At 35.2% G+C, this 14,641-nt stretch overlaps 1 protein-coding gene across 3 annotated transcripts in view; it reads left to right on the top strand.

Moving 5' to 3' along the window:
- Window positions 1-14,641, top strand: part of csmd3a (CUB and Sushi multiple domains 3a) — a 228,751-nt gene that overhangs the window by 15,227 nt on the left and 198,883 nt on the right. For all 3 annotated transcript variants that reach the window (XM_043231853.1, XM_043231852.1, XM_043231854.1), the window contains exons 2-3: window positions 852-1,074; window positions 14,326-14,438. In XM_043231853.1, coding sequence (XP_043087788.1) covers window positions 852-1,074; window positions 14,326-14,438 — 336 coding nt within the window. The remainder of the gene's footprint in view (window positions 1-851; window positions 1,075-14,325; window positions 14,439-14,641) is intronic.

Below are 14,641 nucleotides of genomic sequence, written 5' to 3'. Positions count from 1 at the left end.
TTGTTCTGTCTTAACTCGCAAATGCATTTCACAAACCATTTTACTTCCATAATTTGTTGTGTTTGACAGTTAGGCATGATATGTGAGAAATTATTTCTTTTTAATATCACAAATTGGTTTGATTGAGACAAAATAGATGTAACGTTCTGTTGAACTTCAGAATCTCGAGTTCATTCTAACGGAATGTTCTATAAATCTAGTCTGAGTTGCAGTGGGAACCTAGGTGTGCGAAGTTTAATGAAAAGTCAGTCATCCTACCATTATCAGAGTTGAATATCCTGTTTTACTGAGGATTACATTACATTTCAGAAGATGTTTATACAATTATAGACAATACATAAAATCAATTATGCTATATTTATTACAGTTTGAGATCTTTGGAAAAACCTCACAGTGCAGAAGTAAAGGTTGCAAATGTTTCATATTGACTTGTGATTTTTATTTCTAGGTTATGTCTCATATTGTCACAACGTGAAAAACAGTTCACAAACCATTTTGCTTCCATAATTTGTTGTATTTCACAGTGGAACGGAATGTCAGGCATTGATTCGCTTCTTAAAACTGCCCGTAACATTCCAGTGAACTGGGAAATTTCCAATTCATTCCAATGGAATGCTCTGTAAATCTCGTCTGAGTAGCAGCAGTAACCAAGGGGGGGGCGGAGTTAGCCGAAAGGTCAAAGTCTCATGAATAAAATCAATCATCCTTCCTTTGTTAGAATTGAATGTCCTGTTTTACTTAGTAATAGATCTCGCTTCAAAGGTAAAAATGGTTGCAAATGTTGACTTTTTGTGGGTTATGGCTGTTATGGACTCATATTTTCTCCTCTTTCTCTTTCTCTCTTTTTAAAGGATTCATTTATACATGTGGTGGGACGTTAAAAGGGAAAAATGGGACCATAGAAAGTCCAGGTTTTCCTCACGGATACCCGAACGGAGCGAACTGTACGTGGGTTATTGTAGCCGAGGAGAGGAGCAGAATTCATATAGTTTTTCAGTCCTTCGCTGTGGAGGAAGAATATGACTTTTTATCTTTGTATGATGGACATCCTCATCCTGCAAACTTCAGGACAAGGTAAGCACTCATTGTTTGAACTCAAGAGTGTCGTGCATGCTTTGAGACCGTCGGTTACGCCTAAAGTTGATTTTTAGCATATATATATATACAGTGCGCATCTGAAGTTTACAGCCTTGCTCATTCCGGAAAACGGAGCGGAAATGTTGATGGCATTATTTCAGGGACATATGCAAATTGTCTCTGTAAAATGAGAATGTCCTTCCCACTGATACCACCTGCTGCTGACCAGCAGTAGCAAGCAACAAATCATGATTCATGGCTTTGACATCGACTGAAGCCTATTGGCTATAAAAAGGAAAGGGAGCCCTTCGATATGTCTCAGCCCAACTTCCTGTTTTAATAAGAAATATGTCAGCTCAGGAGAGGCTCTGTAAGTAAGAATAATGTACATTCAGCTGGTTATTCTCATAAAATGAACCCAGACAGGCTGGAGGGGACTGAAAGGGTCTCCTGCCTTTTCTGTTTATTTTCTGTTTATGGTCATTAACTATTTGAGTTTTATTTTATTCATCTGAAATGAGCGAAACAAAACAATAATAGGCAATTATTACAAAGTTTAGCATTAATAATTTAGGTACCACCCCCAAGTTATAATCTATTTACAGATATATACATAATTCTGCCTTTTCTGCTTACTCTTAATTAATAAGTGAAGTTGGAATTTGTGCTCTATTCGCAAAAAAAGTCTCTCAATTCTTACATGTAAAAATATAGCTCAGTGTAATATTAGAAACATGAAACTACAGGAATAATTTTAGTACCCTCTGCTATATAATTGTTTTCCATGATATACTCTTTTAATATATATATATATATATATATATATATATATATATATATATATATATATACATATATTGCTTTTTCTTTCTACCTATTTTCAAATTAATAAGTGGGACTGAAATTGATTTGAGTTCAGATCAAAAGAGAGCACAGAGTGATATGACAGACATGAACTAGTTTCCTGGAATAATTGTCTAATTTTAAAGTTTACCATATTTTCTGCATTTTACTTTATTTTTCCATTATATACTCTTTATATATGTGGAAAGTATAAGACTGTTTTTATTTGGTTTTAAAATAAATAAGTAGGCACGAATGTCACGTAAAAAATAAAATATTAAAACTTGATATGAAAGACATCAAATTAGTGGTTTAATTGAACAACAGTCAATTATAAAGTTTTGCATTATTCATTTTGGTTTTCCCATTATATATTACTTTTTTATTTTAAGCAGGCACTGCCTTTTCTACTAAGTAATATGAGATATTGAATTAGTATATTTCTGAAAGTATAAAATGTAATAATATATGTATTATGTAAGGAATGTACTTTATGTGATTCTGCTCTATTTTAAAATTTATAAGTAGGCTTGAAATATTTATTAAAGTTCTATTATCTACACTTTCTATGTATGCTGTATGTATATTGTTTCTGCTTTTAAAAACAAATATTAAAATAATAAAAGATATGTTAGTAGTAGTTTCCTGAGATAATAGTCAATTCATATAATATAGCATTATTACTATAAGTACCGACTAGTCACTGAGCATTTAAAGTTTCCACAATTTCCTCAAATAATAAAATAGTATTCCAGAGAGCTTTGCAGTTGCTGCAGTACTCATTTTGTGAATTATAGACCTGATTACTAGCATTACATGGGGCCGAAACTCTTCTAAATGCTTAAAAGCACACAAAATTAACCTGCACTAACTCTCCTCTAATTAAAGGGTAAACCAATTATTGCAGTGAAACTCTCCACAAGCTAGGAACCAAATCAGTAGACCCCCTGCGTTCAGGTAGCTGGAATTCACTCGTGGCAATTACCATGATTGAAAGTGTTTATTTTATGGCAATCTGGGCGTCTCGATCGTTGAATCCAAAAACTGATGCCTCACTGGCTGAACAGATTGCAAAATAAGTGACACATTGCACTCATGATGTCATTTCCTCACTAATCCCTCTATTAAAATGCCACATAGTTGTCAGAATTTTTAATTTTTTTTTTCTCAAAGTGTTTGTTTTTCTCAGAATACATCCACTTGTCATTTGTTTTGGGCGTCAGAGATGATTTAAAAGCGGTACCATATAATGCAGGATTGATTTTAATGCAGTAAAGTGTTTGTCTGTAATATCTGTTTTAATATCAGTCTTTTCTAAGCTCTGCTCCCCCCTCCACTTGGTTACTATTGATAGCTTGCAAACTTTATGATGAATTGAGATTTTTAGTGAAATAGTTGCAATTTTACGCTTGCATGAGCAAGAATGACAATGCAAAGCATTATCTGTTTTCCTTTAGAGAAATTAAATAACCATGATTACTATCTGCTTCAACTGTCAGTCAAAATGGAGGCAAACACTTTTTACAATCAACCAAGAAGAGAAAAGCCTCATTTGAAGACAATTGAAACTGATAACATTAGCATACACGAGCATAACGGTTTCTGCTCCTTTAGGTTAATTGACAGTTTTTTTCCATTGGCGAAAATGGTCTTATTTTCGGAAAATTAAGAGTCTCTTATGCTCACCAAGGCTACATTATTTTTAATTAATTTAAAATGTAGTAAAATAGTGATAATGTTAAATATTACAGTAAAAATTCAGCTTTGCAATCACAGGAATAAATTACACTTTAAAAATATTAAAATAGCTAAACTTAAGATGACTATTTTTACTATTTTTACAATTACTATTTTTACTGTATTTTTGATTAAATCAGTACAGCCATGATTTGTACTGCAAAAGACACTTTAATAAAAAAATTTTTCCAAAATAATTAGCATTAAATTATTATTTTTTAAAAATCAACATGTATAACAATAGTAATAGTAAAGTTATTAATTACATTTTTTGGGGGATAAACAAATTTAGTTGAAAGTCAGTCAGCTAAATTGGTTTATTTAAATGTATACGTGTAATACGTTTTTTCAACCACTTAAATTTTTTTTTTAAATTCAATGAAAGTTTTTTTTCAGTGCGTCTGCATTAGCATCTGTAATAAGCAATTAAAAAAAAAAAAAAAAAAAAAATATATATATATATATATATATATATATATATATATATATATATATATATATATATATATATATATATATTTTCTATATGCATACATCATAACTCTCACTTTGTGGTTTGGGAAGGAGCACACAAAGATTACAGATTACAGACTTGTAATAATCCCCAATAAGGCAATTCCAGGCATCGACGAGACCGGACAAACTTACACACCTCAACATAAATAACTGATTAACAAAGAACAGAAACTAGGTCATGCTAGGTGTGCTTCACACCACTGCATTAGACGCTTTGCATTGTACTTAATGATGTATGGCTTTAGATGCAGCTACTCGCCCATGGAAACCCATTCCATGAAGCTCCCTGCGCACTGTTCTTGATCTGATCTGAAGGCCACATGAAGTTTGGAGCTCTATAGTGATTGACTCTGCAGAAAGTTTCATGTTCTTATAATACAGTTGACTGTGGAAAATATTGGGGAGCGAGGACATTTCATGACTGGATTTGTTGCACACGAGGAATGAAAACGCACACAAAACAGTCCGAGCGTGTGACAATAACCTTTAAGTCATGTTTGAAAGATTCAAAATGCACATGACTTCCATCTTCTCCCACCAGAGAAGAGCAAAGCTTCTCTGACGATATGTTGGAAAGCAGCACTTACGGCAGGACTGGTCAGCAATGTTTTTGTGGTGGGCTTCCTTCTCTTACCAAGATTTTAGGTGATTTTCCACAAGTACCGTCTGGACACTAAATATTTGAAGTTTTTCCATTATATACTCTCTTTAATAGACCATAGATTGAATACAGCAAATCTTTGCAAAAACACATTGTGGAATAGGAGCCAGCCCTTCATTATCTAAGCTGTAAGTAAATCAATAGTTTTTTTTTTCTCTCCTCTGCAGACACGGCACTTCATTTGCAGTTATTAAAGCATTAATCTTTTGAAGAATGTAAAAGCAGTGATGCCAGCTGTACCGTGTTCTTGGGCTTAACGGAATTACTCAAACATTTATGAGTATTGGGTAAGCGCTTTCGATAAAAGAACAGCAGAACAGTCGTTTCATTACCATCAAGCAATAGATGCTTTTGAATTACCATCCAATACAAGAAGCACAACTTGGAGCCAAAAAGAATCACATTGCGTCTTTGGAACAAGCAGTATCTGTCGTTGTTGATCCATGAGAGGATGTCAGTACAGTACATTGTGTTATTTTGAACGATCTACCTTCTCCTTGAGAAGTTATTGTGTCCCATTGAGTGCTAGCCCCATTATGTCTGCTGCTCTGTGAGGTTTGGTTCAAGACAGGATCCCTCTGAGTTTCCTGCCTGTGTTATATCAAAAATGTCACATAATGCTCATCCCTTAAAGTCTGAACAGAATAGATGATGATCCCTCTCTTCAGAATTGAATGGAATGGTTCTTGAATTTGACGAAAAGGGTCTTATTTTCAGAAGATGAAGAGTATCTTATGCTCACCAAGGCTGCATTTAATTAATTTAAAAATTTAGTAAAATAGTGATAATGTTAAATATTACAATAAAAAATCAGCTTTGCAATCACTGGAATAAATTACACTTTAAAATAGCTAAACTTATTTTAAGTTAATTCCTTGCCTTGGTTTGAACTGCAAAAGACACTTTTAAAAAAAAAAAAAAAAAAAAATGGATTTTCAAAAATAAAAAGCATTAAGTGAGGGGGGTGGGGGGGGTAAAGTTTATTTTACTCATTTTATTTTAACTCATTTATTTATAACTAGCAACAAAGTTTGTCAAGGCAAACCCAACATATGTGGGTTTTTAGGGACAATAGATGAACGGATGTTTAAAATGTTACATTTACATTTCTTTTTTCAACAATATATAGATATATTGCCAAAAGTATTCGCTCACCTGCCTTTATGAACTTAAGTGACATCCCATTCCTAATCCATAGGGTTTAATATGACATCGGTCCACCATTTGCAGCTATGACAGCTTCAACTGTTCTGGCAAGGCTTTTCACAAAGTTTAGGAGTGTGTTTATGGAAATTTTTGACCATTCTTCCAGAAACGCATTTGTGAGGTCAGGCATTGATGTTGGACAAGAAGACCTGCCTCTCAGTCTCTGCTCTAATTCATCCCAAAGGTGTTCTATCGGGTTGAGGTCAGGACTCTGTAGGCCAGTCAAGATCCTCCACATCAGGTTCTGTCATGCATGTCTTTATGGACCTTGCTTTCTGCACTGGTGCACAGTCATGTTGGAAGAGGAAGGGGCCAGCTCCAAACTGTTTCCACAAAGAACAGTTGGGAGCACGGAATTGTCCAAAATGTCTTGGTATGCTGAAGCTTTAGATGCTGCTACTCGCCCATGGAATCCATGGAATTTCATGAAGCTCCTCTGCGCACTGTTCTTGAGCTGATCTGAAGGCCACATGAAGTTTGGAGCTCTATAGTGATTGAAAGTTTCATGTTCTTATAATACAGTTGACTGTGGAATATTTAGGAGTGAGGAAATTTCATGACTGGATTTGTTGCACAAGTGGCATCCTATCAAAGTGCCACGTTGGAACTGAGAACAGTGAGCGCCTAAGAGCGACCCATGCTTGCACAAATATTTGTAAAAACAATCTGCCTGCCTAGGTGCTTGATTTTATACACCTGTGGCCATGGAAGTGATTGAAACACCTGATTCAGATTATTTAGATGGATGAGGGAATACTTTTGACAATATGGTGTGTGTGTGTGTGTGTGTGTGTGTGTGTGTGTATATGTATGTATATATATGTATGTATATATGTATATGTATGTATATGTATATATATATATATGTATATGTGTATATATGTATATGTATATGTATATATATGTATATGTATATATATATGTATATATATGTGTATATATATGTATATGTGTATATATATGTATATGTGTATATATATATATATATATATATATGTATATGTATATGTATATATATGTATATGCATGTATATGTATATGTATATATATGTATGCACAAAGGTTTGTCATCTGTTTTTTACAATGTTCTTGAAAGAATACTTTTAAGCTTTTATGCAATTTTTAATGCTGTCATTTGTCAAATCGCAATTGCATCCAAAATGATGACAATTATGTTACAAAATATATTGTGTATTATGTATATATATCAAATACACACACATAAAATATGTGTGCATGGGTGTGTATATACATGATAAAGTACACACACACATACAGTACGTAAAAAAAAAAAATTTCAGATGTGATTAATTGCAAATTGACAGCACTAGAAATTATTTTTTTAATGAAAATGTAAAAGTATTCATGGTCACTTAATGCATCTATGTTGAATAGAAGTATTCTATTATTTATAAATAAATAAGTAGATACACAAATAAAACACACACACACTTTTTGTATTTTTTGTGCTTCACCTTAAACTTTTTTTTTTTTTTTTTTTTTTTTTTTTTTTTTTTTTTTGAGTTAGTTGTCAAGGCAACATTTCTTCAGCGTAAGTGGATGAATCATCAATATTTTTGGATTTGTTTTCCCATAAGAGAAAAACTGTACATTTGAAATGTGCTGCTTCTATAAATCAGTTTTGTGAACTTTAAGGAGTACTCTAGCAGATGGACTGCATGCCAAAACCTGCCCATAAGATTTTCATTAGGTTTCAAGCCGCATCCCTGCACCATTTTTTTTTTTTTTTTTCAAATTTGAAACCGATTTTGTGTATCAGCATCTACATCAGCGATTTATTTTTTTTCCAGCAAAGATTTTGTCGGAAAGGTCCTGGCATCCGACAACTCGGGATGTAACTTGTTTTGTATCCTGCAAATAGGGAAATATTTAGCTTTCCTCTGGCGACCCTCGATTTCAACACGTTCTGGAAAAATCCATTTATCAAAGCAATTCAAGCAGATGCCTTTGATACGTTACTTATCCCACCGCTGCCTGACATCGCAATTTGTCATTTTTCCGTTCAGAACGTGCCGTCCCGAAATAGCGCGGCACAACCTGAAGGAAAACACACAGGGCGTCTGGAATGATGAAGCGATATCTCCAATTAAAAGTTGACCTCATGTTTGATGAGTCGGATTAGAGACTTTCATTACAGTGTGACAATTAATTAATTGTGATTTTGCACAGAAATCTCAGTAATCTTAATTGATAGCTTATTTTGACCTGTGCTTGTTATTAAAGCTCTGTGTCGTACTCTCGGAAGCGTAATATCTCATAATATTGGAAAGAATAAATAATTTTACTAATTAAAGACTCTGTTGTCTTGGCTTGTAAGAAAATACTTATAGCATGAAAAGCTAATTGCATGCTTCGGCTTTGCTAATGTTGCAAACAAGCGAATATATTAAACCTTAACTGCGATGATATGATTTAAAGTGTCGTGAAATGCCTGGTTTTAGTGCGGGTCGGCTCTCACCAAGGTTTTAAAAACAAAGGTTAACCTGGAGGGAAGGAAGAGCATGCAGTAACTGCCTGAGCTCCAATCAGCTGTATTTTGATTCTGTGAGGTTAAAGGAAGAGTTCATCCAAAAAGAAAATCATTATTTAATCAACCTCATGTTGTTCTAAACCCATGTGTCCTTTTTTCAGTGCGGTGTGAATCCAAAAAGACTGTGTTGTCTGCCGTTTTGCATGCAATTAAATTAAAAGAGGCTTTTAAGCATTTATAAATGCCTAAAACTGGTTATTTTCATAATATTCATAGTGTTATTTGTTTTCGTATTTTACATTTCTTTTTAATATTTTCACTTTTCTTGCGTGCATTTTATGCATTTATGCCTTAAAGCGTTTCATAATCAATTTATGATCTCATGAATGATTGTAAACCGTTTTAATGCATAATGATGCTTACCTATTAACTGTTAGACCTTTTGTATAATGCATTAAAACACACAAGCAAATCTTTAAATGTAATGCGTCGTAACTTTTAATACATTTTTTTCATTATGAAGTAACTTTCATTCATTATACATAGTCTTTAATTAAATTGTTACCTTTTAGTTTTTTTTTACTTTTTGTGTAGTCACCATTTCATGTTTTTAAATCCAAGTTTAAATGATATTTATGGTTAAGGTTTTAGCTTCATAAAAAGTAATGAAGCTAAAGTCTTGTGAATGAATCATCATTCTTCTGAGTCGAATCGCTGAAACGGTTAACGCAGTTTGCAAAGTTTGGCTGAACTTCCCATAAAACATCAAGCCTAAGTAGACTTTAAAAACCAATGGTATCTGCAATCAATTTAGGCTTTCAAAGCATTTGGAAAGTTCTAGTCTGAATGATTTGCCTCACAAACTGGACAGATCCTGTTCTCGGTGTTTGCAGTGGTTAGGAGTATCGCTGAAGAATGACTTAAATTAGATGGAACGTATCACACACACATTCTGATGCTTTTACTTTAATTGCATGGGAAAGAATGACCAGCACGATGCAAAATTGCCCCTTTTGTGCTCAATGAGTGAAAGAAAACCATCAAGAACGTGGATAAATAATAGCAAAAGTTTCATTTGTATTTGGGCGAACTGTTCCTTTAACCTCTCAGAGCATTTGCTGTAGAGTTTCACGACCCTTCGAAATCAGCCCGAGCGAGACGCAAATGAACAATAAACCGAGGCGGCACTTCAAAACATCGTCAAGATAAGAGTCAGAATGAAAAATTGCGTTCTGTCCTTTTCTTAGCCAGCAGCTACGATAACGACGCCGCTTTTCGGAGCGCGTTCTCGCAACACCTGCAGAAACGCAAATATGTTAGCATGAGAAATGGCTGAGAGACACTTTTCTTGACCTGACGAATGAATTCAGCGCGAGCGTGAGCAATGCATTTGTCTCTCATGAAGCATTTTGGGAAATTGCTAAAGCATATCTGTAGATATGCTTCTCTCTTTTCGGCAGCCGGCTTCTGAGATACGGGGCAGTACTCAAATACAGATTAACCACAAAGAGACACAACGCATCAGAATCAAGGAGATGCTCACAACGTCTGATTGGTGAGACGGTGCTCTGTATGCAAGGCCAATCGGAGCGCACTTATTTACTCAACCTTCAGAGCGCACCGTGCTAATTGGATAACGCAGTCCGGTCAGATGTGAGCGCTGTGCGTTTGAGTAATTGGCCTGTCTTGCTTCTCCTAAATAGTGTCTGCCCAGTCATTTAACTTTGAAGTGTCTTCGCCGCACAGACGCGCAATGTTTTGCACGCCGAAAATCAACTTTCTTTGATGTACGGTGTCATCTTGCAACCATAATTCGTCTTACAAGTCCAGGGAGAGAAAGCTCAGTCTCTCTGGTCAGTGCCATCCGGGTGATAAATGACATTTCAGCTCTGCGAGTCGGGCTAGCGGAGCCATTTGCTGTAAATTGATGTAAATCTTCACTGAGGTCATAATGTTTTCTTTAAAGGAGCGGTTCAGATAAAATCGGGGTTCTGTCTTTACTCAAAACGACACGCCTTCGTGGCTTCAAATGAAATGAATGCAAATGGAGAAGAATGCAGCGGTCTTTCATGCAGCCACGGAAGCTGAAAGTGATCAAGGCTGTCGTACTTCAAAGATGATGTAGCTCATATGACTTAGTCTGAAGCCGTTAAAACAACCTTACGTGGAAAATGTTTCATTTATTGGCTTTTTGGAGCTTGATGACCGTTACGGACGCCATTATGAGCTGATGCACGACTATGAATTCTTCAGTGTTTATTTGTGTAGGCAAAAGCGATTTCAATTCAACAAGCAAATTCATCTTAAAGGAGCAGTTCACTCAAAAAACAAATGCTGAAAATTTACTCGTCTTTATCAGAACAGACTTGCTCAGCAACGGATCCTCTGCAGTGAATGGGTGCCAGCAGAATAAGAGTCCAGACAGCTGATAAAAACATCACAATGAACCACTCCATTAACATGTTGTAAATCGAAAAGCTGCATGTTTATAATACGCAAATCCATTAATAACACATTTATAACTTAGGCCCATTGATTCTGACTGTCCATAATACATTGCTTTCTCCCGTCCCGTGTGAATCAGGAGACAAATATGCAGAGATAAAACACAGTTTACGAGCAAAATGCATGTTGATCGTTTCTTACAAGACATTAATTGATGTACTGGAGATTTGATTGTTTTTATCAACTGTTTGGACTCTCGTTTGACGGCACCCATTCACTGCAGAGGATCCATTAAAGAAGAAACATTCAGATATGTTGAACGTATCTCAACCTCATCTACATATTGGAAGATCTAAAGTATGCATTGCGCGTTCCCTGTTGCATGTAGCACTTGATTTTAACTTCGTCTTGAGAAAACACTCCCTCAGTATGTTCCAGTACTCATATACTCAAAACTTCATTTTATTCTGTCCATCAGAAACTAAATTTGACCGATACTCAGTGCTCAGTTATTTTTCGTGCCTACAGCTTTTTGAGTTTTGGTGAGCCAAACACATTCATACGCAGAGGAAAGTTTTATTGCTCACATGTTGCACTTTCTTAGCTCGAGGGACTTCATTTAGTCAAAAGTAAGCATCAGTTTTGTCTAAGAAGCTTTCTTCTAAATGAGACTATTGTTTACCATGAGCTGTAAAATGGATGAAATTTGTGCTTGGAAGAGTTTTATACTGAGTTCTTTGCAAGTGTTGGTATTTTCTTGGCATATATTGAGATCTCTTAAGCAGAGTTTCTATTTAATCTCATTATTGTCTAAACAATCAAAATTCATCTGTGATATGGGATATATATGTACATGCACATGCACACACACACACACACACACACACACACACACACACACAAAAGATATTTGTGTATATAGAAATGTACTGCATGTCCTCTTAGATAGGACATAGGATGAAATGTTTGTGTGTGTGTGTGTGTGTGTGTTTCTGTGGATGCTGACTCATAGTCAGCCAGCAAAAACCAATAAGACTGAAAATCTCTTATTGGCTCTCTCTTTGGGATAATTCACATTTTTTTTCTCCAGCGTTTGATTGTTCTTCACTCGTGGTAATTAATCCCTCAGATCCGCTGGCTGTCCGCAGGCTCAAAAGGTTTATTTTTCAGTACAAACAACAATTAACAATGTTATTGCAGGCATGTAGCATTTTGGTTTTCTTAGTGGCCTGTGTAGCTTAAAATGGGGATCTTGAGCATTTTTTGAGACCTTTGTCATAAAGTCTGGTCCAGTTTTCTGTCAGTTCAGACCATACACAGGCTGAGACTGATGTTACTTGGCACTTTGAGTGACCCCTGCTTAACCACACATTATGTTTGCATATGGTTTCACTTAGCCTCCGTAATATCCCTCTGGACTTAACTATACAATTTTCTGCTAATTGCCTTGAGGCCAGGTGAGAGATGTGCTCATCAAATCATTAACTCCAGCTCTAGGGTTGCACAGACTTTCCAGTAATTCAATTTCTCAGAGTCTTAAATAATAAGTAATCTTGAAGGGAACATGAAACGTCACTTGCGACGCATTTAAAGGCACTGTAAGCGATGTGTCCTATTTCAGAGAGTAACACTAGTTTGGTCTGGAAATAATTGATTTTATCCACTGTGATTTGACCGGATTGTTATTACTGGTTAAAATGAGTTTGTTTTTTTCCGAATCATGTAGCTTTAATTGCATCAACAGATTTTGTTTACATGCTGCGGTCATTTGATAACATTTTATGCAATTTACTCATCAGGATTCGCATTGAATATGGGAAACTGTCATCATGGTGCTTTGGTTCTTGAATCTATTTAAATAAACCAATAGCACCATGAAACGGTAAAATGAAGTGAACCGATCCACAATTGCATCAAAATTCTTTTTAATGCTGCTTTTTAAGATTGTTTTGCATGCAAAATGAGGCCTTTTTTCACTAGTATTCAGTTAAAAATTTAACAAACTCAAAATGATCACATGCAAAATATAACACTATCAATAAAACATAGCTTACATTGGTTAAGAGCAGAGAAAATCTTTATTATTATTATTATTATTATTATAAGATTAATATTAATGAGAAGGACACCAACATGTTTTTAGACTTCTGTCACTTTAGGGACGCATTTTCTCATTCCTCCATGTTTTGTTACCACTTTAAAGCTTTGTAAAGTACTGCCAGCTGAAAGTTTAGCAGATATATTTACACGTGGTCACGATCTCTGCGACTCGTTTGAAAAGCAGATCGCGTGCATCTTCAAAATCGACCACAAAAAAATAAAACAGATTCATGCATGCAATCACGATCCGATCAAATGGATACAACAAAGTCATGCTGCACCGTGCAAAAAGCATGTCATTTTTGGGGTTTAAATTGCGTTATGAACAGATGTTTATGTTGACTTTAATACGATTGTTCATTTTCTTGTTTGTTATTGCATAAGCGCACAAGTATCTGTCCTCGCCATGAACGTGGCGGACCCGTTCAGTTATCACAGATTAGCTGCTCCCCGAATGCTGATGGTACTTTTGTGAAATGACATTTTCAAATCGTTGGGGCTCATTGATCTTTCCCAAGTTTCCAATATCAGAGAGCTTCACATCCTGTTAAAGCGAGACCGGCTGGGATATAAAGACAATGATTTGGATGAATTCTTCTGAAATAGGAAGAAATGACTCATTCTTTATGTCTTGTTGTGTAAAGCAGAAATGAGTAGGCGAAAGGTGTAAAGTGGGTGCGACTCCTGGGAGATAGTATTGTCAAATGTACCAAGAATAAAACACAGTGGGCCAAAATAGTATTCTGACTTTTTTAGCCTTGCTTAAAAATGCATGACTTTTTGAATCGGATAATATGCAACCAAATAGCATTTGCAAACAAATTATGCAAGCTCTCGTCTCAGAACTAACTTCCGCTTTCTTAGCCGTTTTTGTATAATAGTCATTGTTTTATCATTTTAATCCTGGCACGCTCTTTATTGAAATGCTTCGAATGAAGTGTTGGTGAATCTGGCGAAGGAGGTCACATTTCAGCCACAAATTCAAAGAAAAAGTTCATTTCAAATAAATGAGAAAGGAATGCAATAATAAAAAGGAAATTGTAAAAAAAAATAACTGATTGCATGAAAGTATGTTTATTGTTCTAAATGAAAGAAATGTGTATTTTCGCTTAGTTTTAAATGTATTTATTTATTTATTTATTGCACAGGGCTGGATACATTCTGGAAATGACAAATTGTAATGTTTATTTGTGTGAGATTCCTCTCTACTTTATGCCTGGATGAGTAATATTTCTCTCTTCTCGTACAGGTTAACAGGATTTCAGGTGCCAGCGCCTGTCACAAGTACCGGATCCATATTTTCCCTGCGTCTTACCAGCGACTTTGCTGTAAGCGCCCATGGATTTAAAATATATTATGAAGGTAAGGAACATAACACAGCTTTTAACTTTCCCTGCTATGGATTTTGAGTTGAGAGATGCAAATTGCACATTGTAACGGTCAATTAAAACTTTTTTCATCGCATAAGTGTTTGACAGCAGGCAGTGGGCGTTAAGCTAGCAATGAATTCATTCCCTAATACTTTAAAAATAACTATTATTAAAGAGGACAAATTCTAGTTTGTT

This window comes from Puntigrus tetrazona, unplaced genomic scaffold, assembly GCF_018831695.1.
Source record: "Puntigrus tetrazona isolate hp1 unplaced genomic scaffold, ASM1883169v1 S000000456, whole genome shotgun sequence".
NCBI classification, from domain to species: Eukaryota; Metazoa; Chordata; class Actinopteri; order Cypriniformes; family Cyprinidae; genus Puntigrus; species Puntigrus tetrazona.
The sequence above is the reverse complement of the archived record's forward strand: the minus strand, read 5'-3'. Positions and strand labels throughout refer to the sequence as shown.